General features: G+C 36.9%; 3 protein-coding genes across 3 annotated transcripts in view; 1 reads left to right on the top strand and 2 right to left on the bottom strand.

Annotated features, from left to right (window-relative positions):
* Positions 1-81: 81 nt before the first annotated feature.
* On the bottom strand, positions 82-8,451 carry LManII (Lysosomal alpha-mannosidase II). Its single transcript, XM_067764107.1, has 9 exons — positions 8,037-8,451; positions 5,645-6,015; positions 5,371-5,576; positions 5,157-5,293; positions 4,893-5,026; positions 2,178-2,860; positions 1,907-2,121; positions 999-1,853; positions 82-930 (listed from the first exon to the last, which is right to left on the bottom strand). The coding sequence occupies exons 1-9, from the start codon at positions 8,190-8,192 to the stop codon at positions 322-324; spliced, it is 3,366 nt and encodes a 1,121-aa protein (XP_067620208.1). The 5' UTR covers positions 8,193-8,451; the 3' UTR covers positions 82-321.
* A 4,089-nt stretch (positions 8,452-12,540) lies between these two features.
* LManI (Lysosomal alpha-mannosidase I) lies at positions 12,541-18,732 on the top strand. The gene is made up of 7 exons (XM_067769289.1): positions 12,541-12,729; positions 15,367-15,551; positions 15,629-15,814; positions 15,877-16,350; positions 16,425-17,035; positions 17,098-17,372; positions 17,471-18,732. Exons 1-7 carry the CDS (start codon positions 12,640-12,642, stop codon positions 18,662-18,664), a joined length of 3,015 nt encoding a protein of 1,004 aa, XP_067625390.1. The 5' UTR covers positions 12,541-12,639; the 3' UTR covers positions 18,665-18,732.
* Positions 18,733-19,624: 892 nt separating this feature from the next.
* LOC137239137 (cGMP-dependent protein kinase, isozyme 1-like) overlaps positions 19,625-25,049 on the bottom strand; it is a 94,762-nt gene continuing 89,337 nt past the window's right edge. Inside the window, exons 4-10 of the mRNA XM_067764101.1 lie at positions 24,514-25,040; positions 23,988-24,438; positions 23,094-23,463; positions 21,428-21,879; positions 21,204-21,367; positions 20,950-21,135; positions 19,625-20,854 (exon numbers count right to left, since the gene is read on the bottom strand). Of these exons, the coding sequence (XP_067620202.1) occupies positions 20,692-20,854; positions 20,950-21,135; positions 21,204-21,367; positions 21,428-21,879; positions 23,094-23,463; positions 23,988-24,438; positions 24,514-25,040 (2,313 nt within the window). The 3' untranslated portion in view covers positions 19,625-20,691. The remainder of the gene's footprint in view (positions 20,855-20,949; positions 21,136-21,203; positions 21,368-21,427; positions 21,880-23,093; positions 23,464-23,987; positions 24,439-24,513; positions 25,041-25,049) is intronic.

Here is a 25,049-nt window from a genome sequence, read left to right as displayed (position 1 = left end):
TGGTTTCCAATACAAAAATTTATTGAAACTTAGCACGTACGGCGAATAGGAGAACTCGTGAATCGCCCAGTAGTCTTAATATCAGTTTGTATTCCATATATTGACTATATTTTTTCAGCACAACTTGGTTTATCAAAATAATTACAGTAAAATCACGGAACAGCAAACTATAAAAGTTTACAGGTTTACAATAATTTCACCGTGTCTTAAAATAAAATAATATAGGGAAAAATACGTTAAACTCAAGTTCGTTTAACGGAGTTCTCACTGCTCATTATTTACGACTGAAGCTCTGAAAAATATTATCTGCTTAACCTATTTTTAACTGTCACTCTCCAAAGTGAGAATGAAGGTACGCATTTGCATGGGACTCAGTTCTATTATGAAAGGATCATCGTAGTTTGCATCATCATCATTCACAGTCACTTGTCCGACTTTTAGTTTACGCAAATACTCGGCACGTTGGCGATTCAACTCTTGCGACTCATTTACTGCGCGTTTCAAGCGATTCGTCTGCAATGCCAATTGGTCAGCCTCTTCGTTGTCTTCCATTTCATCGATAGCTATTTCCGACTCCATATGATATTCACAATCCAAAAGTGGACGATCAGCTCGTAGCATAAATTGATGAGCAGCGAATTTTTTGTAAACGGAGTACGAATTATAAGCTACATCAGGACTATCTGGTACAAATTGGAAACGTTGGTGTTCTCCTAGCAAAGCATTTGCTGCGAGTGTAGTTTCGCGTATATCAATTATTTTTAGATTCGAAAATATGCTTTGCACATTGAATTGTACGCTCTTCGAGAACTCGGGATCCTCATCCTTTTCTAGAATATGCTCGAAACGCACGAGTACTTCATTATCATGCCAAGGCTCAAAGCTCATGAGATGTATACTCTTTGGTAGCTCCAATTGTATGCCTGTGAACTAGAAAGAGAAATAAAAAATAAAAAGTTAGACTGTAACAATCGCCGAATAAAATAGCGTGAGCTTACAATGTTTGTGAAATTTTCACGCCAATCTGGGTACGATATATTCTCAGCATCGCTGAAAAAGCTCCATAACGGTAACAAGAAGTGCAATTGCGTAAATCGTTCTATCGCCTGTGTAGTACGACTTGTCTGCTTCGATGATGAACCCACTATTAAATAATGTTTACCACGTGCAACCAAGCCTTCACCATAGGCTGTCTCATTTAATGCCTCACCAACACCAAAAGCATCATCATGCAGCAAACGTCGATGCACCATTAACTCCAGCGAACCAGCTCCCAACGAAGTGCCACCTTGCGCACGATCTGTAAGTATAGCCATACGCGCATTCTCATCCTCCAATGCTATCTTTGTTGTAATCGGATAGTAATTGCCGGCAGTGCGCTCCAATAATTTCACCTTCCAAGTATCACGATGATCACGGTTACGTGTAATCATCTCACGACCATTCGAATCGGTGTAGAAAATGTCACCAGAATTTATATCTGAATTAAAACGGGTGATGATTTCCTTACCCTTGTCATCGTCAACAGGTATTGGTCCTACCAGCCACTCAAATTCGGCACTTTTCTCTTGTCGATAAAGGCGTACTACTTGACTCACCCAGCTATTGAAATATTGATGTACTTCTTCAACTAAATTACCGCGATAAACTTTAATTTTCGGTCTATGCGCTATTGAGCGGACTTGCTCGTTGATAGGACGGAAAATGTATGCGCCCGAAGAGCGATTACGAAATTCGCGATTATCACCTGAGGCTGCTTCATAATAGAGAAACTCTTGACTGATGCTGCGTGTCATGCCGTCGTCGGTGACGGTGTTTAGAAAGCCATTCGTGTCGAAAGATAAACGCAAATACTGAAAGTAGGCTTTAAGAAACAAGTTTGGGTACATAAGGGAACTCGACTCACCTCATTTGAAATGCTGGTGAAACTGGACGTGTTCTCTGGATCAGCCACCGGTCTTTTACGATAGTCATTCGTTGTCGTTATGTAGTAAGATTTATAGCCAAGCGGTGGAATATCACGTGCAGCAAAGATAATTTCATATGGTGAGCTTGATTTGCGGAAATGAAGATCCTGTACAGGTGCAGGAACAGGCAAGAATTGAATCTCAATTGTCGTATCTATGCAAGAGAGTTAAATAAATATAAAGTCGTTTAAGGCTACATAGTTTACTAACCTTCGAAATCCTTCACCTCGTAATTCACATCAGGCACCGGAACACGTACATATTCCGATTTTGTGCGCGCCAACGGATTGTACAAAGTCAAAATGAACTTATCTGACGTTTCCGATACTAAACACGAACTAATGTTGAGAAGCGTGCAAGTGTCAAATTGGAGTCTATATTCCTTCTTCTTTTTACACTGGCTTTTTGGAATATATTCACTAACAGATCTTGTAGTCGTTTCAACTGATGCTTGACCCAAGGTAAGTTCATTCAATATTGATCTAGTATTCGTGGCGCACGCGCGCATAGCAACTTCCAAACGGCGCGCATAATCACCAGCCACCGCTTGCTTTTCTGTACCCGTGACAGCGTCATGATGTTGCATTATACCCATTGCTTCACGGAAGAACGATAGATGCGGATTAAATTCGTCATAAACTTTTGGCACCATAGCCGTGAGTTGCTTGCAAACTTGTAAGAAATGATTTCCAATGCGCTCATAACGTTTTAGTGTGGGACGCGACGTGAAATATCCCGTCCAGTAAGAATGCGGATCGGAAGCATATGGGAGAAAGTCATCATCTTTGGTAGGCCATGTTATGTCAGCGTCGTGTAGAGCTTTAAGATAACACGAAGGTGTGGAATAGAGCAAATTAATGTTTGAGCCGTTCGCTTGGCGTTCGTTGGTGTATCTGTGTGTAGAAGGGAGCAAGTGAGTTGATTTGGTATATCTGTTGTTAGCTTTTAGGAAGGAATTCATGAAATGGTTCATGGCTTCATCGTGGATAGAGGTTGGCTATTTTTGTTCAAGTTGGTTTCTTACTCACTTGATCAACTTATCCAGATTGTTAAACCAGCTAATCGCACTTTGGTAATGAAAATCTTCACCCATTGTAACAAGAATGTTATTGGTGCGATAGCCCCTGGACATATTGCGGGAAACTACAATGAACTCATCGACCTAAAAGATATTTATAAATGCGTGTAAGGGCGGATTTGACATGAACCAAGCAAGCGATTTATCAACGAGACAAGCAAGTCAGCTTTTAGGAAGGGATCATGCTGGCGGTTAGTAATATAAAATAGTACGTAAAACTAAAAAAAAATATTTTTGTATGTGTAGGCAATAAAGAAGGTGCAAAAGTCCGGCCATACATATATATTTTTGCTATTTATATTTATCGCCGAAATTGTTTTTTGATGATATGCCATGATTTTACTTTTTACCAATTTACAAAAACGACTTTACAGCAGCTTTACCTATCGGAAAAGGTTTATTTTCTATGCTTACTACTTATGGTGAAGGGAAGATTGCCACATAGATGCTACAATTCTTAATATCTCGATCCTATTATTACATGTCTGATCGCTTTCTCACCATGTAACCAATATGTGTTCTCAATACAAAGTTAGACGGTTGGTAGTTTAGAAGTGCTACGTTCGGTGAGCGTGCATGGGAATTTGTCACACCTCAACTCGAAGACGTTTTTGTCCATTGTGCATGCTCTCAGTGAGTACAGGGTGGAGGCACGTTTCTAGTAGTCTTTAATGAACCACTTGCTATCGCTGATGAACTTAAGTGAGAGCGAAAGATCCAGATTCCCAACCTTTGTCATACAATGTTAAAGCGTGCCAGAAATCATGACAGTCCTGGATAATGTCAGAAAAAGTATTTAATCCGCTCCTCTTTCCGTCAGCTTCTGACAAGGAGAGCTTGTTGTTCTACACCACCCTCGATGCACTTCCTTAGTCTTAAGGACCTTCAGACCTCGCCAATCAGCACGGTAGGTCTACAGCAAGTCCGTTTCCCTAGTCCATATTCCTCGATTTTCCTACTTGCTTATGTCCATTTCGGAGCCTTTCCAGGCCATCTTATCTGTAAGTGCATTCCCCTCAATATCGCTGTCCCTAGGGACCCAGCAAAGTGAGATATTGAGATGACTTATTGAGGCTCGACATTTCCGCAAGATATTCGAATTTAGCACGTGGCATTTTAACGTATTAAATCATACTGTGCTGGAGCAGTCTGGCCGCTCTCTGTTAGAAGTGCTTATAGATCATTCATTACCTAAACCTCCTCTTGGACGCAGCCATATACATTGCAAGAAGGATAAAGATGTTAAGCAATATCATTCACTTAGATTTTTGGGCACTTTATTAACAACACATTTAGATATTCTAGTGATATCAGACACCCAGATATAAATGGCTAGTCAACGACAGTGTGATCATTGTTGATGCTTGAGTCGCAGCTATACCAGTAAAAGAATCTTAATTGGACTGCAAGATCCAATACTCTCCAGTATACTGAGAAGTATGACAAGGAATCCCATTGGACAGTAACCCGTAAGAACCTAAATCACAAAGGATAATAGAGCCTTAGCGACTTCGGCAGACCGGCTGACATTCGCTGCCTACCAGAGGGATTTCGCTGTTCTATAAGAGGAAGTATATACCGGTATTTGCCTAGCGACCCTTTCCATATCTGAACAAGACCAGATCATATGTTTCCAATGGAGCTTCGAGTTTCCTATGTTTTCTTTCAAATTTCATTAAGAATGAGTTCTAAAATGGTTAATATTGTTTGTGTAGGACGTCAAATAATCTCATACATCCTTTCCCTAAAATTTTTTATCAATGTGGAGATATCCGAACTTGCCTTCATGCACCAACTTCGTTACCAACATTTAGCCATTGAATTCCTCATTATAAAATTTTCCAAACCTTATTAGCTTATCCAAATTTTTGTAATACATATTTGCATTTTGGTATGTAAAATCGCCACCCATAGTTATGATTATGTTGTTAGTACGATAATTTTGCGCTTGTTGATTAACAAATTTCAAGAAATCATCCACCTAAATCAAAAGATTAGAGTTAAGCGTATGCCCAAATAATTAAATTTTATTGCGTTTTTGTAAACCGATTTAGATGATAACTTAGTAGGTCGCAATAATTCATTCTGTTAGATTATATTACAATACTTACTCGACGATTAACATTATTATCTGGGCTATGCTTGGCATCGATTATTGGCTCGTCAGTGCAGAGAATGTCGAAACAAAAACCGGGCGGTGCCTGATACTGATTATAGAGAGCGCCAGTAAATAGATGGGAACTCTCATCTGAAATAAAAGATTAAACAAAAAGTTGCTTACTTAAATAAACTGCAGGACCAATATTTCCTCAAACAAATCCTCACCAAAATTAGCTGAAGCGCGCCAGATCATCTCCGCTGTTTGGGTCATCAAACGCTCCTCTTTATCTTGATAATCTAGACGTCCAAAGAACAGTCCATCGAAACCCATTTGCGCAAACATTGAAGCCATTTCACGTGAATGTCCAAAGGGATCGATCTGCCAGCCAACACGTGGACGTGCACATTCACCAAAAGTATCATTCAGACGTCTAAAAATGTATGTAAACAGTAGGTAAAGTTTAGGTTTATTTATTACAGTTATTAACTTTTCACTTACCTCAATCCCCACGTAAATTGATCCACAATACTCTGATAATGTGTTGTTGCCTCATCGTTCATACTCCAGGCACCGCCAATAAACTCCAATCGTCCTTGATTCACCAACATTTTCACTTTTTCTTGAAGCTCAGCATTTTGCTCGCGCCACCATTTAAAGAAGAAAGCGGATTCTACGTAAATGAAACGCTTTTCAGGATCTTTCAATAGCTCAACGATCACAGAATCGAGTATATATTGAACACCAGCCTTTTGTATCTCTGATTTACTGCCATAAAAATATTGATCAACGGTTTTTAACCAACCAACATCATCGTGAGTGTGGGCGATAAGGTGAACATTTAACATACCGGCTTTTATTTTCGGGCAACTCTAATTGGGTGTAAAATAGAGGAAAAGCAATTAGTCGAGAGTGTGGTTAGTAGCCACATTCCTAGCTCATGCACGAGGTTAACACAATTAAAAATGCACACAAAATGGTAAATCAATTAACTCAACGCATGACTTGAAAATTTAATCTTTTTAAAGTAAGTTTACGCTCACGAAGCAATAAATTGTTTGTAACATAAGACTTAAACTATCTCCAGTTTTAGTGATAACTCTAGTTCAATGAAATTTTTATTTTCTTAAATGGAATTCATATATGACTAAGCACATTTCCGAACATATAAAGGTTTTAACGGATTTTATTTGACAACAACTACGAATTTGTGGAAATTCCATTTATTTGAAACCTTCTGCTAACGTTCGAATCGCTAAACTGTTGAATAAATCACTCCAATATTCAGTATTGCAAACTGGTCTTTATTTAGATTACTTTTGGAGTAGTACTTCACAATTATACTTCACAACCAATAGCGTGTTTAAATCAAAACTGATTCATCATTCCTCAGCTTGCGCTGCTTTTATACTCTCTGTTGCCTCTTCCGCATATTTCTGCAAAGGTCTAGACGTTTCTTCTTCGTTGAAATCTTCGATATCAAAAAAGTGGGCGTGGCTTTGAGTTCAGATTAGCTCGCTTACTAAGTTTGGTGGAAATTACTCAATTTTCGCCAAAGTAATTGTGTTAATGAGCCGACGAAAGGCTGAATATAAAAACTGCGTTGAGTTTCCAACCCAATTCGCCCATTTTGACAAGAAACAGTCATTGTCATAATAACAATGATCTCGCCATATTTTGTTAGGAGAAGCGGTGCAACGTCCATTTTAAAACTCTCGTTCCTCGTTTTTTTCTTTATTATCAGTTCTGAGGTGAAATACCAGTGTAATTTAGTTATATAAGTACCATGATACAAAAAGTGGAGATAGTTCCATTTAGTGTGACGTTAGCCACTTGACTTTTGCGGGTACAATGACAATTTCACCAAAAACAAGCTACCAGATTGAAAAATGTTACGAATTTTTCTAATTTTGACGGATTTCATATAACGAATACGACTAAATTACTTTCATAGTTATTTTAAATAAAAAAGAAAAAAATGATCCCCATGTCTTGGAAATATTTTAATACGAAATATCAGCCTAGAAAAGAACGTTTTTAATAAGTTTTTCGAGCTCCCGAAAATTGTTTTGGTGGAAAAAACATGGATGGTACGCAAAGCAAGGGAATATAGCCTTCTTAAGTGTCCGTACGTTTGCTCAGAACATTTTGACATAACATACACGTTTGTCAATTGCTTGCTCAAAGGAGTTCCTTATAAATCGACACCGGAATTTCTTTATAAATTGGCTACAAGTCTACATTTTTTGTTTACTGTATAATTCAAGCGTTGCACTTTAGGAAGGAATTGTTAAACAATTTTTTAGGGAGAACATTACTCTGCAGCTCTGCAGGTTAGCAACTAGTTATGAGAGTGTTTTTGCCCGTTGTACTAGTTCACCTTGGGGCAGCCCCGTCTATGCTACCCATTTCTAGTTGTATGCTTCCAAAGTTCTGCTTAAAATTGCCCTACAGAGCAAATAATATTAATTTTTTTGTTTGCTCTCGCTCCACTCGTTTGCCATTTTTATTCTATTTTCTCCGCTCTTAAACACGACATAGCTCGTAGCAGAGCATAAGATATGATATCTTTTTCCGAGCCAGAGCAGTAGTAGAGCATATTTATTGTTGCTAAGAAAAGACCAATCTCAAAATCTCAAAAAAAAAAAATTATAAAGAGCATTTTCAAAACTAATTCTGGCATTTTTGAAAAAAAACTCTGAAGTCGCCCTTTCTTGAGAAAAATTCTGAAATAAGGCATGTTTCAAGAGAGTTCTTCGTTGGGGCGTTTTTGCAAAGGCCACCGGGATAGGATGTTATACTTACCTTTATTCATTTAGTTCAAACTTTTCAAATAAATCTTTGCAAATACATATTCAAATTTCTGCAGAATTCCATACTTATGATCACTCACCTCATAACCGCATCTATTTGCTGTCGTTGATTTTTGTTGTGCCTCACTTGGTGGACGCGCATGGGTCCACTCAGAATTAGCAAATAATAACAAAAGAGTAATACAAATTTTATTTGTAACGCCAACTGGATTGCGTTGGCTTATAGTAGAACACATTTTGTTTATTTATATAAATTGACAAATCAATCACAGTTCATCACAAGTTAATAAACTATTTATTCACACAATACAATAGCACCGGCTTACATTGAAATAAAAGATTGACAAAGAAAAAATACTACAAAAGAACGAATCGCCGTTTTAAGCAGCTGATAAAATTCTAATCTGTTTGTTTTTTTTTTCAAGCGAAAAATTTGCTCAAGGTTTTATACACTTATCTTATGCTTCAAACCACACTCAATGATACTCGAGGCCGCACTGAGTATCAAAACGCGTTTTTATTTCCATAAATAGTCGAAAAGCTGACTGCGCTCAGCTTTGTCGTATTCTCACTGAGTATTTCTCAGTTTGAGTAATTGAGTTAGATTATACTTATGTATATACATATGCATTCACAAAGAAGACTCTTATGATAAGGGTTGCATATGGCTTAATGGCTTGATTAGAAACAAGACACGTTTTTCTAGAGAAATAGAAAGCAATAAAATTTGCTTATTTATTGAACAATAAATATTAGCCTATCTCTGCTTCAAGTTCAACAACGCCCTATATCAGAATTTTAACACGCACCATTCAAGTTTTTTTTTTTGCAAGAAATGCTTATCTCCGCTCAAAATGTATAAATTTTATGATAGCATAGTGTTTTTGTATCCAATTCCCGAAATAAGCGCTGTCCAACCACAGAACTTTAGGTATTCATTAAGATTCATTTGAACCGATTTTATCCTAGTTTTCGAGCAAAAAGTTAGCTTACTTTATTTCTTTTAGAATCGAAAGTCGATTGTACAGAAGTTATCCAGTTTTACCTATCCTGACTATTTATAATCCATAACAAACGAATAACTTATGTAATTTTCAATTAGTAGGTAGGTAGATATTTGCTTTTAGCTTTCTTTCGTAATTGATTTTTTACTTTTTGTCGTGATATACATACAAATGATCATTCAGATATACTCAGTAAATAAAAGGAGTGAAAACCGATTATAAAATCAAAATATATTCATACGTTAAGCAATAAAGTACTCCCCCACACCTATAAGAATTTTATTTATTTTATTTTTTATAAACTTGGACTTTATATGAGAGCATCAATATCGGTATAAAAATTAAAGTTCGAGGTGATTTTTAAACAGAATAAAAAAGATATCAAGATGAATTCAGTACAAGGTGATGACACACCATCAGCTGATTGTTTGTTTTAAAGATTTTTCAAAGAACCGTAGAATATCATCGAAACGAATGATATCCTGCCCTGAAGATGAGTTTAAGGCCATATCTATCCATAACCATATTAAAAAGCACTAACCATACCATAGACAATTAATTGGCCTTTGAGGTTTCGCCATATCCATTACCCATACATGTTTTTTAGGTTAGGCCCCCAATAACCGATGCCAATAAATTTGGTTAAGTAAAAATATGGTTATGACTTGGGCGTTTTGATTATGGAAACTTTTTCAGGGCTTTTAAAGGTCTACAATGCAGTGCTTTCGGCTTTTTGATTTAAAATCTGCGAGTACGAATGTTGAGCGTTGTTTGGACTCTTGAAAAATTCGAGCAAAGTTTGAAACTTATAGTTATACAAATATATGAAAATCCAAGGGGATTAAGACCGAGCTTTTGTTCGTGATTCTTTATAACATTTCCGAACGGAGTGTTTGCCAAACCACTACCGAGGGGTAACTCCGATAAGAAAACAACTTTTCGAATATTTAGAAAAATAGTTATTGTTCTCGTTAAGGAAACAAAAAAATTATTCTACGTATCGAACTGTCTTAATAGAAAGGTCGTAACTTAAAAGTTGCGTTAGAAAGAACGTATCTTAGATATAATTAAGTGATATACCACTTGAGTGATAAGTAATTTTTTCTTACTGCTAATTAGTTTATTGCCTACAAAGCTAGCTGTTTTTTAGTTTCAAGATAACAAAAATTATATTTTTAAACGATCTCAATATTCGTTAGTTAAGGAATTCTGCCTTCCTAAATGGACCTTCTGCAATAGTTATGGAATTTGCCGGTAGCATAAAAAATTATGTACGTAGAGCTACTTATCATAAAATCTATGGCACATTATTGAAATTTATACTTCGCAACTTCTAACAGATAACATTTTTTTTAATTGTGTACAAGTACAAGTTTTTTTCTTACCTGCAGAAAAATACTATATCAACTACAAAAAAAAGCTTAGGAATAGTTGACTATTTACGGGATTACGAAAAGTTCTCAATTCTAGTTAACGGATTCAATTCTAGTTAACTTCCGTCAAAGTTGACTACAGTTTAACCCTGCCACTTCGGCCGCTTAAGCTGACATGAGCAGGCAAATTTATGTAATCGAACAAAGTGGCAGGGTTAAATTCTAGTCAACATTAACTGGAGTTTAAACTCGTACTGAAAAACTAGCCTTACTGTAATTGAATAGGTTGCATCCTAAAACGCGAGTCCTCCAGGCTGATATGTGGTCAAACTGGCTTAGGCCATAAATATACCGTGTAACTTGATTGCACTCAACCTCAGTTGTCTGAGCCGATCTTTAGTCTAACTTATAGTAAACCAGTTCAGAATTTGTTATGATTGGAATAATGAGTCGGATGCAAGCGTTTTTTTTTTCTAATTTGGAGAAGAGTTTACGGCCTAAAAGTACGAAAAGTGTCAATTATCTTTCCGACAACTGTGTTAGCGTAGTCGATCGCAGTAAAGCTGAGTTTTAATTCCAAGGTTTTTAGCTTTATAGACAAGTTTTATAGCGACAATAAGTTATTTTCAATATTTGTATGTTTAATGGTTGCTTAAATTTTTAAGAACTAACTCCGGTTAGTACTAATTATGATTCAATTATTAATTGTGTTTTTTAGGAAAACTGAAAAGAAAGAAACATTTACGCGTATATTGAATTCAAGACAAAGGTCACGAATAGCACTAAAGTCACCAGCCAAATGCAGTTGAATATCATGGGCATAAGCATACATTGAACACATCATTAATAAAAGAATGAAAAGCAAGGGGCCAAGTATAGATCTTTGGGGGTGCCCCTTCATTATATACACATCTGTTATAGCGAAAGAAAATTGAAACTTGCCTGATAGCTAGCTTTCCATCGTCTTTCGAACATCCACCAAATATAAAAATTGTTATAACTTATAGCCTATGGCAAACTTGACATATCTATATAAAACAGCAGACCCAACCAGCCTTATGGAAATCAATGTATGTAATTGGTCAATGGTGTCATAGCATAACGCCTTAGCCGTAACCATACCATAGCCAACCAATTGGTGTTTGGTTTATCGAAATATCTATAACCTGTAAATATTTGAGTTGGTGAATTCATTAACTTTTTGGTTATTTTATTTTTTGTTTTGGACAAGTTATGACTACGTGACTTATTATTTGTTCATTTTGTTGATAATTTTTATGACTACGTGACTTATTATTTGTTCATTTTGTTGGTAATTTTTAGCAGTTTCTTATTTAATGAAACTATTATATTTAAATTTGTTTCCAAAACGACGGTTATCAGAACCTTTTTAAATACCTTTTTTCTTAGCTTAGGTTAGGCCGATCTTTCGGGTCAATAAAAACCTCACATACACTGAATAAATCCATAGTGTCTCATCTTAGCTAAAGTAGGAAAGCATTTTCATAAACTTAGGGCGTTCTTTAACAGTATTGTGGTATGAAGCGTTCTTCGGTATTTGAAACGGAAGTAGATGAGATAGACCATTTTTCAAGCCCCTGCTGAGATAGGCTTTCTCGAAGCGGCAGCCGAGAAAGTGTAATTCTTACTTTCTGCCATGCCGCTTTCACTTAAACTTTTTTGCGATGACCATATGAGGTTATAATATTTATCAGGGCTCATTGAATGAATAAAAAGTGATTGCAAAAACATCTGCGATGTATAAAGTAATCAGGAATATAAAAAATCGGACCATGGCTACTATGCAGGTGATTTGTGGCTTGTTCGTATGTAATTATGCCATATACTCATAAAAAATCCTAGTAAAAGCAATAGACGTGCTGTTAGAAAATTTGTTTTGCTTAAACATGTTGTATATTAAAATTTGTTCATTACTTTTTTTCAACCATTAACAAATTTAAATAAATCCACGCCTCTCTCTCAGATCGGCATTATGTTGAGAATAAATCATGATTCTCAAATAAAGCGTCCCACTAACTACGAGTCGCTCAAAAAATTACTCAATTACGACTCACAGTTTAATTTGCTTATCAGTAAAATTTAATTGAATACTATGGCTTTAATTTTATTTAGTGATATAGCAAGTTGGATTAAAATTTTACGTTACACCCTTTTGTTTTGTATAAAAAGGTTTGACTCTTAGTGGTGGATCAGCAGTAATTCCAAGTGATTCGGTAGTGTCGTCCAATTCCATGTGCTCTTTTAATTCGGAATAACAAAAAAATTAAAAACTTTCAACCGCCGAAATGCGGTTACTTTGTGCTATTGCCACAACTTTTGTGGCCTTTGCTGTGATCGTGGATGTGCAAAAAGTCCAAGCTGCTTGTGGCTATGCGGTGGGTTAATGACATTATTTATGTTAAGTCTAGTTTCTAGTTTTGTTTGTTTTTGTTGTTTTTTATTTAAAATAACCATTGCTGCAGATGAGTGCACTTGTGCTTGGCATACCCGCTGCAGGAGCTGCGCTTTAAGTGTTAGTGCATTTTTTTTCTTTTTTAAGCGATTGCAGCTCAGTAGGAATGTGTGATATTAGTGTAAAATTTTTAATTAATAATTTCCTCATAGCGTAGGCTCTGTTTTAGAGTGATTTGTAAAAGGTGCTTTGCCAAATATTTACCAGACTAAAAGAAGTTTCATCATTGGAATTCTTCATTTGAAAATAAAGATATTTTCCACGGGAAATAGTTTAAAGCTAACTTGACTCAATATACAAGGTAAAATCGAAATAGCTGTCGCCTGATGTCGGGTTTTTTCAATTTTTCCTAAAATATTTGATGAATCAAAATATTTTCATACGTTAAGCAATAAAGTTCTCTCCCCGCACCTATAAGAATTGTATTTATTTTATTTTTTATGAGCTTGAACTTTATATGAAAGCATCATCTATATACTTCAGTATAAAAATTTAAGTTCGAGGTGATTTTTAAACAGAATACAAGAGATATCAAGAGGAATTCGGCACAAGGTGATGCCACACCACCAGCTGATTGTTTGTTTTAAGGATTTTTCAAAGAACCGTAGATAATCAGCGAAACGGAGATATCATGCCTTGAAGATGAGGTCATATCTATCCATATGCATATTAAAAAGCACTAACCATACCATAGCCAATTAATTGGTCATTGGGGTTTCGCCATATCCATTACCCATACATGTTTTTTAGGTTAGGCCACCAATAACCCATGCCAACAGATGTGGTTGAGTAAAAGTATGGTTATGACTAAGGCGCTTTGATTATGGAAACTTTGTCAGGGCTTTTAAAGGTCTACAATGCTGTGTTTCCGGCCTTTTGATTTAAAATCTGCGAGTACGAACGTTCAACGTTTTTTGAACTCTTTAAAAATTCGAGTAAAGTTTGAAACTTATAGTTATAAACATATAAGAAAAATTAAAAATTTGGCGCGATATACCTCCAAGGGGATTACGACCGGGCTTTTATCCAAAATTTCGTCGTGATTCTTTGTAACTTTTCCGAACGGAGTGTTCGCCAAACCACTGCCGAGGAGCAAAACTGATAAGAAACAAATTTTTCAAATATTTAGAAAAATAATCACGGTTCCTGTTAAGGAAACAAAGAAATGTTTCAACATATCGACCTATCTTAATAAAAAGGTCGTAACTTAAAAGTTTTGAACGCAAAGAACGCTTCACTGACATTATGTTAATAAGTCGTTAGTAAAGTCGTATCTCCGGAGGAAATTTAAAAAAGTTGTAATTGAAATCAAAAATCTTTTGACAGAAGAGAGATGACCTAAATTTAGTATAATTTCTTTTGACAATTCGTTAACTACTAAAATGCTAAACCGTACTATAGAAGATATATGAATCTATATTCTGGTTTACAAACTTATGCCTTTTACAAATTGTAACAAGGAAATAAATTTAATTAAATTCCAAGCTTTTTTGAAAAATTAGTTCTTTCAGTTACAACATTTTTAACTGGTCTCCTGAGACACGGCTTCACTCAGATACGGCCTTATTTACAGAATGTCTGAGACTCGTCCATCTTAACAAAACTTTAAACTTTATTGAAAGATTTCTCTAATACATGAAAAAAACATCGAAACCTAAAAGAATTTTCTCGGCTTAACATGAGTCCATGTCAAAAAAACTTCCATCACGGCACAGTTTTTGGACAACTGCATAAAAACTCACCCAGTGCAGCCACACGGTCTCACTGGCAGCAATTCAACTCAGTTCAGATAAAAGGCGTTGGATTTTATTTTGAATGTAGACGAATAGAATATTCTTCTTTTTCCGACAAAATAATTGGATGTGTTATTATTGTTCACATTTAAGATATAATTAATTGATTTACCACTTCAGTGATAAGTAATTTTTTATTAATATTTATTAGTTTACTGCTTATAAAGCTAACTGTTTTTTGGTTTCAAGATAACAACAAAGATATTTTTAAACGAACTTTATATTCGTTAGTTAAGGATTTCTGACTTCCCAAAAAGACCATCAGCAGTAGTTATAGGAATTGCCGGTAGCATAAAAAGTAATATATTTAGAACTACTTATCATAAAACCTATAGTACATTGTTGAAATTTATACTTAACAACTTTTACCCGATAGCATTTTTTTTTCAATTAACTAAATTTATATGGGAATTTCAAAAGATTATCGAGTTCTTGTAAAATTTTATGATTTGAGTTGTTTCCATGGTTTCCAATATAAAATTTGTTTCTTAAAACATCCTGTAGGCTTTGAACGAAACTTCTTTTTTGGTATTTGAGGATGCTACTCTTAATACCACGGAAATCTTGTTATTCCGCTAAGAATTTTGCTATCTCAATTATCAACTAACGCCTCCCCTAGTTAAGTCTTAAATCATTAGAAAGGAATTTCATCCTTCTTTCTCTCGCTGTTCTCGACCCTTTAGTACTCAGCACTCTATAATTATATGCGTTTTAATTATTCCTTTAGAAAATATATTAACAAATGTTCGCTTTCCAAACTTCTGTAGAATTGCCCTTCCGGTAAAGTGAATATGATCAATGTACATCTGGTACCACATTCGCACGATGATGTTGGCTGGCTAAAAACTGTCGATCAGTATTATTATGGTGGGCGAAATGGTATACAGCAAGCTGGTGTACAGTATATACTGGATGGTGTGATACAGGAGCTTATGAAAGATGCTAAAAGACGGTGTGTACTCTTATACTAGAATACAACTCTTTCAAACAAATGAATTAAATAGAATTAAAATATTTGTATGTAAACAGCTTCATTTTTGTGGAATCAGCTTTCTTCTTCAAATGGTTCAACGAACAAACAGCTGATTTGAAATCGCAAGTGAAGACTTTAGTCAAACTTGGGCGCTTAGAATTTGCAGGCGGTGCATGGTCAATGAACGATGAAGCTGCGGTGCATTACCAATCGGTGATCGATCAGTTTACAATCGGCTTAAAGTGAGTAACATTAAAATATTTTGAAAGGTCACATTTAATTTTATTTCTTTCCCACTACATAGAAACCTTCAAGAAACTTTTGGCACTTGCGGACGCCCGCATGTTGGCTGGCAAATCGATCCTTTTGGTCATTCCCGTGAAATGGCTTCGCTATTCGCTCAAATGGGTTACGATGGGCAATTTTTTGCGCGCATGGATTGGATTGATAAAAATGCACGTTTGAGAAATAAGACTGCAGAAATGATATGGGAAACTAGCGAAAGTTTAGGTGAAAGTGCTGAACTCTTCACGGGTTTGCTGTATGGTCATTATTCGGCACCACCTGGTTTCTGTTTCGATACTCTCTGCTCTGATGCACCAATCATTGATGGCGATAGTTATGATAATAATGTGAAAGAGAGAGTCGATACTTTCATTAGTTACATTCAAAATGTAACGGCATATTATCGTGCGACAGATGTGATTACACCGATGGGTGATGATTTTAATTATCAGAATGCTGTTATGAATTTCAAAAATATGGACAAGTTAATTAAGTAAGTCACCCGACACAGCTGTTTTCTCGAACTACATACTAACTCTCACACTTTCGCTCTCTTTACCTTGTTAGATATGTTAACGAACGTCAGACGCGTGGCTCCAAAGTAAATGTTTTCTATTCAACGCCCGCCTGCTATCTGAAAGCGTTGCACGAATCATCACTTACTTGGCCCAATAAAACACAGGATTTCTTTCCGTATTCCAGTGATTGGCACAGCTATTGGACAGGCTACTATAGCTCTCGTCCCACACAGAAACGTTTCGAGCGTGACGGTAATCATTTCCTACAGGTTAGCAAGCAACTTGTTACGCTTGCGAATCTTACAAGTACCGCTGACCACAACAATTTGAATAAGCTCCGCCATGCGATGGGTGTTATGCAGCATCATGATGCGATCACTGGTACAGAGAAGCAACATGTGGCTGCAGATTATAATCGCCTCTTGGCTGCGGCTATAGAATCGGCACACACGAGCGCACGTTCGGCTTTACAGAAATTAGCTAACCTCACAAATGGAGAATTTGTGAGTTGCCTGCAACTGAATATAAGCGTTTGTGATTTCACACAGAACGGCGCTGATGGAATAGTTGTCACGCTATACAATCCACTGGCACAACCAGCGAGCCAATATGTGCGTGTGCCAGTGAAGAATGAGAGTTATGTGGTGACCGATAGTGAAGGTGAGTGATCTTTTATGACTGGTTAGTAAAAATTGCTGCTTACTAATATCAATAATTTTAAGGTCATGTTCTTACTTCTGAGCTGTTGCCTATCCCAAATGAGGTACAAAGTTTGAATTTTCGAACGATGGGTGCGACACATGAGCTAGTCTTTCGGGCTTATGTACAAAAGCTGCGTAGTTTCTATATAAAAAACGACGGTAGCTTAAGGTACTTGAAGGCACGATTTAACAGCATACCTCAACGACTAAACGATATTCGCAAAAGTAGGCAACGCGGTGAGTTGAAGACTGTGAAGGACATAGAAGGAAGAGCTGAAACCACTGTTAAGACGTCGGTAAGTCGAAAAATGTAAATCATGCGCTGAAACTTTTAAGAAAAAATATTATATTCGAGATTTCCTCACTCATTTTGCCCATTTACTTTCAATAACAGCTCATTAAGTTAACCTTCGCATCTAGCGGTCATCTAAGCAAAGTGGAAATGAATGGCATTACTGAGAATATACGCCAGGATTTCTTTTATTACAAAGCAGCAAGTGGTAATAACATGGAATTCAAGAATCGTTCTTCAGGTGCTTACATCTTCCGTCCCAATGGCACTGAGCTGCTCATTGGCGACACTGTCAGCTTGAGCATTTATGAGGGCACACAAGTGAAAGAGGTACATCAACGATTTGGCGATTGGGTTTCGCAAGTTATACGCATTTACGAAGGTGTCAATCGTGTCGAGTTCCAATGGCTTATTGGCCCAATACCAATCAACGATAGCATCGGTAAGGAAGTGATTACGCGTTTCACGAGCAATCTTCAGTCCAATGGCATTTTCTATACCGATTCCAATGGTCGTGAAATGTTACGTCGTGAGCGCAATAAACGTGAATACTTTAAACCAAATATGACAGAAGCTGAATCTGGTAATTACTATCCAATCACAGCTCGCATTGCAATTGAAGATAGTAAGAAACGCATAGCGCTACTTAACGATCGTGCTCAAGGCGGCAGCAGTTTGAACGATGGTGAGCTTGAATTGATGTTACATCGGCGTTTGTTGCGTGATGATGCTTTTGGTGTTGGTGAAGCGCTCAATGAGACAGCATTTGGGCAAGGTGTGGTGGCCCGTGGCAACGTATATTTGGTATTGGGCGATGTACAGAATACACCGTCGCTTTACGAACGTCTTGAACAGCAACAGATTCATATGCCTTTTGCAAAATTCTTCAGTAGTGCTCCACAAGGTGCCAAAAAAGATTTAGCTGAGATTTCTTCCTTCAGTTTGCCACCATCGGTACACTTATTAACACTAGAACCATTTAGCGTTAATGAACGTCTTGTGCGCTTAGAGAACATACTGGATAAGAGCGAAACTTTTTCGGTTAGTTTGAATTTGCGTTCACTTTTCGACCAGTTGGGTGGTGAGGAATTGCGCGAAACTACATTGGATGGTAGTTTGAATTTAAGCGAAATGAGCCGTTTCAAGTTCCAGCCAGAGAGTTCTAAGATGAAAAAGCCGGAATATTATAAAGCAAAACACATCCCATTGTCGGCGAAGAAAAAGGACTCTACGAGCAAGTTTGATATTTCACTGGATCCCATGCAAATACGAACTTTTATAATAAAGTGGAAATAAGAAATAATTAGTTGAACATAAAAAGTTTAATAAAAACTTGTTAAAAAAGTTTTTTTTTTACGTCCGGATATAGCGAGGATATAAGTTCTTTCAAAGTCGATCTAAAACACTAAAACCAGGTCTCATTTCAAAAGATTACTTTGACCTAAAAATTACGAATATTATTCCCTTGTTATCGCTGTCCACGCCGCAGGCCATTATCCCATACTCTGGGTTCATCATATCATGCGCTCTTCAAAATCACCACAAATATGATCCATTTCCAATCCTCTCTGTTGGCATTCTTCCAATTTATTCTGTTTGTTTTCTATTTTTTCTTTGGACATGGATCCCCGATACTTGAATCGAGGTAGTTAGGCCTCAGCTTTATTAAAGCAGTCTTGTCGCCTTTAGCAGATCGGTGCTTTCCCCGCCCAAGACCTCTTCGCGAGCTCACGACACTACGAATTTCCTGGACATTCTCTGTCTCTCTCTCTCTGACTCTGCTTATATACAGCCACACATCCACCCGGTTGCAAACCATCTAATGTGCATGGTACTAATAGCACCCCTGATTACAGGGACTGATAGTTCTTGGTCATTGATATCTCGCCGCCCGCCATGATGCTCTGAGGTTCGTTTTTTTGGTGCGACCTTAAACTTTAGCTAAACTTGAGTAGAATTTGAACCATTTAAAGAAGGTTGATTCCGATTTATACATACATATATTGCATCAAGAGCAGAAAAAATATCAACCGAAAAATTAGCTAGGATAACTCGTAGAAAATGTTATGAGATGGTAAAAAGGTACTAAAGCCATATATAAGGTTCTAACCCGAAGAGAAGGCAACACCAAACCTCGCTTTTTTTCTTTTTAATGGGGTCGCCTGGGCAGTGGCTGCAGACACTGCGGGTGTATTGTATGCCAATGTGTGCAGCTCTTCAAAATTAGTATCTATAACTAAATAAAATTACAACAAATTATAATGCATAATTTAAATTTATTATTTGCTGTATAAATGTACTATGTAGAATACAGAGATAGGGGTATGAAAATGTTGTTCGTGTAATGCTTGATATGAGCTTCGCCAACTTTAACACATATCAAAGCCCGGCAATAACAACTTGATTTATTTTAAAAGTGAATAAAAGAAAAACTTAAAAACATATACGTAAAACATAATTACAAAAAAAAAAAGTTCAGTGAAAGACTGCCCATATCACTTCTAAAAAAAAAATCTACTTGGCGTAAATTAGGTTCGAAGTGATTTAGGCTCAGCCTCCTCCAATCCCAGTTCATTTTAATTCACTCTTAAATTAAATCTAGTGTTAATTGTCAGCCGTTCAATAAAACAAAAAAAAAAAAGGTTCCTTTAATGAAAATCCAATTTCAACATTATCATTTTTATTAATTAATATTTTTTTATTTAATGCTTGGCATTCCAAAGCTCTCCTATCGTATATCCAAAACCTAGTACTTAACGTTTATTAATATTCTGTAATGCATTTTGAGAAAGCGAAATAAGTTAAAAGTTTATGGGTTATTATGTATAATACTATTCTAACAATTTGTATCTGAAATTTTTGTTTTTTTAAAGAAGGCACAAAATTTCGTTGCATTTTTGCGTAAAAAATACTTGAGCAGATTCTGTTTTTATTAAATTGCTAGCGCTTAAAGCAAAGGTTGAGAGGTGCATTTATGTATATCACATTAGATATATATGTTTGTATGTATGTTTTATTAGTATAGAAGAATTGCTAGAACTATATTTAAATATATATGTATGAATGTATATATATTTAATTTTAGTGAGCAAAAGTGCAGTTCTTTTTATTACTAATACATTAGAAAAACATTTAAATGATTTACGTATATTTACTATATTATTGCTAAAAATGGGGTTTGATTTTGTTCAGAAGAAACTCGACTTTCAGTAAACTAAAAAAAGTTGGAAAATTAACACAACGAGCAAAGTTTACAGACAGAACTATACAAATCTCTAAAGTTGAAAGCATTAAGCTAAGGTGAGCAAAGGCACCATTTAATATTAAAAATCTGCATCCCAACCGGAAAACTCATCTGGTGGTTCTTCGGGATCACATGGAAATTTATCAAAGTAAGTTGTGTCCGTTGGATGTGCAATGGGACGCACAAATGGCGGTATGAGCAATTGTTGTTCGAGGCCATCCCAATCAAAGCCTAGGAACCATCTGCAAAAGAGTTAGAAGAATAAATTGGGCTCTGATTGCGTATGCGACAAGACAATCACTCTTATTTTTTGATGACCTACGCTTTAAACACTTACTTATGCTTTTTGATATTCTGTATGCCTCCTTTTTGATAACCCAAACGTTCTGCAGGCACATCACGACAAAGCTTCTTGATCAGTTGCACAGCCGATCTTGACATATGTTTTGGAAAATCGATCATATCGATACCTTTCAATATAATGTTATAGGTTTTCATAGGATCGGTTGCGGTGAATGGTGGCCTGCCGCATATAAAAAAACATCCAAAACGTTACAAAATACTCTTGATATAAAAATCAAAAATACTTACGTGCCATTGAGTAACTCATGTATTAGTATACCCAAAGCCCAATAGTCTACAGCACGATCGTGTCCTTTATTCAAAATAATTTCAGGCGCCACATATTCCGGCGTGCCACAGAAAGTCCAAGTCTTCGAACTATTACCAATATATTTAGCAAAACCAAAATCAACCTGCATTAAAAAAAAAAATAAAGTTATGCCTTTTTTTTATTTACTTCTCACACCACTTACCAATTTCACATAGCCCCTTTCGTCTAACATCAAATTCTCTGGTTTAAGATCTCTGTAGATAATACCGCGCGCATGCAAATACTCGAAAGCCTGCAAGACGCAACCAATTATAAACTGTGCTGCATTGTCGTCAAAACTGCCACGATCACGCAACATAGTCCATATTTCGCCGCCCATACAAGCTTCGAGTAACATGTACACATATTTTTCATCACGGAATGTACGATAGAGACGACAGATGAATGGTGAGTCGCAGGTTAGCATAATGGTGCGTTCGCTGAAGATATGATCTTCTTGTTTGGTGTCGACGATATGTTTCTTCTTCAAACATTTCAAAGCGAATGTGTCCACACTATTTTCTCTGTAAGCTTTCACCAGCTCAACGCGTCCGAAGCCACCAATACCAAGCGTGGCTACGACTTCCAAGTCGGTGAGTTGCATTTCAGGGAACTCTGTGTGGATGAGAATTATTTTTTAAGAAGCATAAGATATCCTAAGTAATCCTAGGCTAAATACAGCTTTAATTCCAAGCTATTAGTAATACCACTATCTCGGGCAATGCGACATAGGTAAGATCAAGTTTGTATCCCCTCTAGCCTATTCTATAGCTTCGGCTGTGTGGAAAAATATCATTTTTCAGCTAATAATTCCAAACTGATATTTTTCATAACTTGTTTGAAGAAAGCCAATCTCAAAGCTTTCCATAGGCGTATTAGAAATTGATGGAAAAATAACCTATCTTAGAGTTTGTAACAAAACCACGGCCAATCCAATTTAGACAGTACACAGAAGTAAACTGCGCTGCAAAATGCTTTGTGTAACACTTTTCTTAGCAAGGTTATATAAGAGTTCTTTGCACTCAAGTTAAAAAAAAACTGTGGTCTTAGCTCCAAGGTCAGTAATGAAAGTAGAACAATCATAAATTTCAATGGTATGTACCGAGGATAACTTTTTTCTGGGATATTCACGGCCAAAGGAGGTTACGGTTGGTATATCTGGTATATCCTAGATATTCGGAGTAGTAGGCGGAGTACGCTACCACTACACCACGGTGGTCACCTGTTTCGCTATATTTAACGCCAATTGGGAGCACTATGGGCGGTCAAGTCTTAAACCACCACCTGCTTCTTCTAACTCATGAAAGTTTCCTCCTTTCCCTGCTTCCAAATGGGGGTGTCGATTGAAAATTTTCTTGGCCGGAGCGTTCATTCGCAAAACATGATCTAGCCAGTGAAGCCTTTGGCCTTTTATTCGCTACCCTACCTTGATTGCTGCATACAGCTCATTACTATAGCTCTTCAATATTCGCCGTCGGCTCATGTACAGGACCACAAATCCTCCGAAGAACTTTTCTCTCGAGCACTCCTAGAGCAATCTTATCTTCTTTCGACTCTGAGCGACTTGTAGTATGTAATTTTGGTTCGTGGAAACTTTTCAATTGCCCGTTCAGTCCAAAGTAACGCTACTGGACTAGAGTTAATTTACGTTTGATTTCTAAAATCACATTGTCTTCGTACCCCGCACTATTTTTGTATACAAAATGTATAAAGGTGGTCCTAATTATTGTGGCTTAAAAGTGCCAAAACCTTGGATACTCATAAGCAGGCTACACCTGCCGCTATTAGAAAAACAATAGACCTTTCAATTCTGTACACTGCTCAATTACCTTGCTTCACATTGGCGCCAAATATCTCGCTTGTTTTCTCTGAATATTTCATGGCCAGCACACGATTCTCATCTCCATAATTCTTTTCCTTCAATTCGCATAAATCACCAATCAATTGCGTAAAAGAGTCACGATCCAGCGTTAGACACTCAACACCCGGCGCCAAGGCAATAATATTCGCTGTACGCTTATCCTCATTGATGAGAGCCTGCTCACCAAAGTAATCACCACGTTGCAGTGTACGTATCTCCTTTTCTTCCGAAGTGGGTGTCAATTTTTGTGTTACCTGCACGCTACCTTGAGAAATGAGGAAAAAGGTATCGCCGCTAGCGCCTTGACGTATGATATATGTACCAGCGGGATAGAATTCCTGAAAAACAAAAAATTATAAAAAAAAAAATAGTATAACAAAGTTTCAGTTGAGTTGTTTAATTACTACGTGAAATTACATCACTATTTCGAATTCTCTTATTAGTGCGCCATATTAATTTCAAGTTCGTTTTCTTTCTACTTTTGTTTCTTCTCTTCTTTGTGTTCTGTGGTTTGCTATAACCTTTCAACCAAGCAATATTTCTAAATTTATAATCCATAACTATAACTAAAGGGAACCTCCCACAAATAGTTTATGAGAGCTCGCTCAAATTTTGTCACAATTTTACAATTTTCTGTTAATTTTACGATTTTGAGAAATTTCCAATAATATCCTCTTCGCTAAAATTTTTTTTAACATTCTAATAATTTGAAATACAATTTCTAAAAAAAGCTAATGAATCCTTCAAGCACAGTCAAATTTTCAAGGACAATATTTGAAAAGATAAAAGGAAAATTCCCTGCACAGTGTTGGCATTAATTAATAATAATATTCGCATTTAAATTAAATCAAAAATGACTCACCACTTCCAGTACATCGGCGATTTGCGCCAACACCTCCATGCTGAGATTCTTTAATAATGGCACCGATCTCAAAAAGTTCACACTATTCTCGATACGTTGCAAGCCTGTACGCATCATGATCTGTTGGAAGACCCGACGATCCAGCACCCAAACACGCGCATCCGACAGCACCCGTATGGAAGCAGTGCGCGTGCAATTATAGAGTATGGCAAGTTCCCCGAAAGCTTTTCCCGGCCCCATCACACTCAATACAACGCCATCCTTGACTACCTCGAATTCACCTTCGGCTGAAACATAAAGATGTGCGCCCACCTCACCCTCGCGTATCACAAACTCCCCTTTGGCTATCTTTAGCGAATACATTGATTCGACCAAACAGCGTACTTGTGATGCATCGATATTCTTGAGGAAGTCGTTATCCATAATAGCATCTTTGATGAGTTGCTTGGAGCTATAAATGAATTGGAAAGAAATAAGTATATTTTGAGTTGCAATTGCTTTCATATATGTAATCAATACCACGCACCTGTAATCCTTTTCGTATTTCGGTATGGGTTCATTAATCGATTGTTGCATTGATGTTTCACAACTTTCACCGGAGACACCCTGTTTCTTGAGCACTGGCAATTGCTGGTGTGCCGCCATTGGCGCTAGCTTCGGCTTAGCACCACCATTAGATACTACCGCAGTGGTTGCCGCCTCAGCTGCCGTTTGTGCTGCCACCGCATCCAAGGCGATCTCCACAGGCTGATTATTGATAGCATTGTTGTTGACCAATGCACAGGTTACAGCGGTGTTACCGGTGTTAGTTGCCGTTGTGGTGGCTGTTGTTTCGCTGATATTAGAATCGATGGAACTACTATTTTCTGGTGTTGCTTGTCTAAGACGCGCATTTGAGTTGCCATCTGTTTCGATTTTTTTCTGGCATAAGGCGCAAAGTTGATGCGGAGGAGCGAATAGAAAATTGTTAGATGGTGGCATAAGTGCTGTAGGTGATGGTGGTAGATCGGCAATGGCTATTGGCAGCGGATTGGCGGTTTGTTGCAAAACGCTCTGAAATTA

Source organism: Eurosta solidaginis, chromosome 2, assembly GCF_040869045.1.
Source record: "Eurosta solidaginis isolate ZX-2024a chromosome 2, ASM4086904v1, whole genome shotgun sequence".
Taxonomy (NCBI): domain Eukaryota; kingdom Metazoa; phylum Arthropoda; class Insecta; order Diptera; family Tephritidae; genus Eurosta; species Eurosta solidaginis.
This window is presented reverse-complemented; position numbering and strand designations above follow the sequence as displayed.

What these genes read in the sequence shown, in the direction of transcription:
- LManII (XM_067764107.1), bottom strand. Translation starts at nt 8,192, where the DNA reads ATGTGTTCTACTATAAGCCAACGCAATCCAGTTGGCGTTACAAATAAA. An exon ending in CAATTTACGTGGGGATTGAG is followed by an intron (nt 5,577 to 5,644) that starts GTAAGTGAAAAG and finishes ATACATTTTTAG; the next exon opens with ACGTCTGAATGATACTTTTG. An exon ending in GTGAAAATTTCACAAACATT is followed by an intron (nt 931 to 998) that starts GTAAGCTCACGC and finishes TTCTCTTTCTAG; the next exon opens with TTCACAGGCATACAATTGGA.
- LManI (XM_067769289.1), top strand. Translation starts at nt 12,640, where the DNA reads ATGCGGTTACTTTGTGCTATTGCCACAACTTTTGTGGCCTTTGCTGTG. An exon ending in ATGAAAGATGCTAAAAGACG is followed by an intron (nt 15,552 to 15,628) that starts GTGTGTACTCTT and finishes GTATGTAAACAG; the next exon opens with CTTCATTTTTGTGGAATCAG. An exon ending in TGTGGTGACCGATAGTGAAG is followed by an intron (nt 17,036 to 17,097) that starts GTGAGTGATCTT and finishes AATAATTTTAAG; the next exon opens with GTCATGTTCTTACTTCTGAG.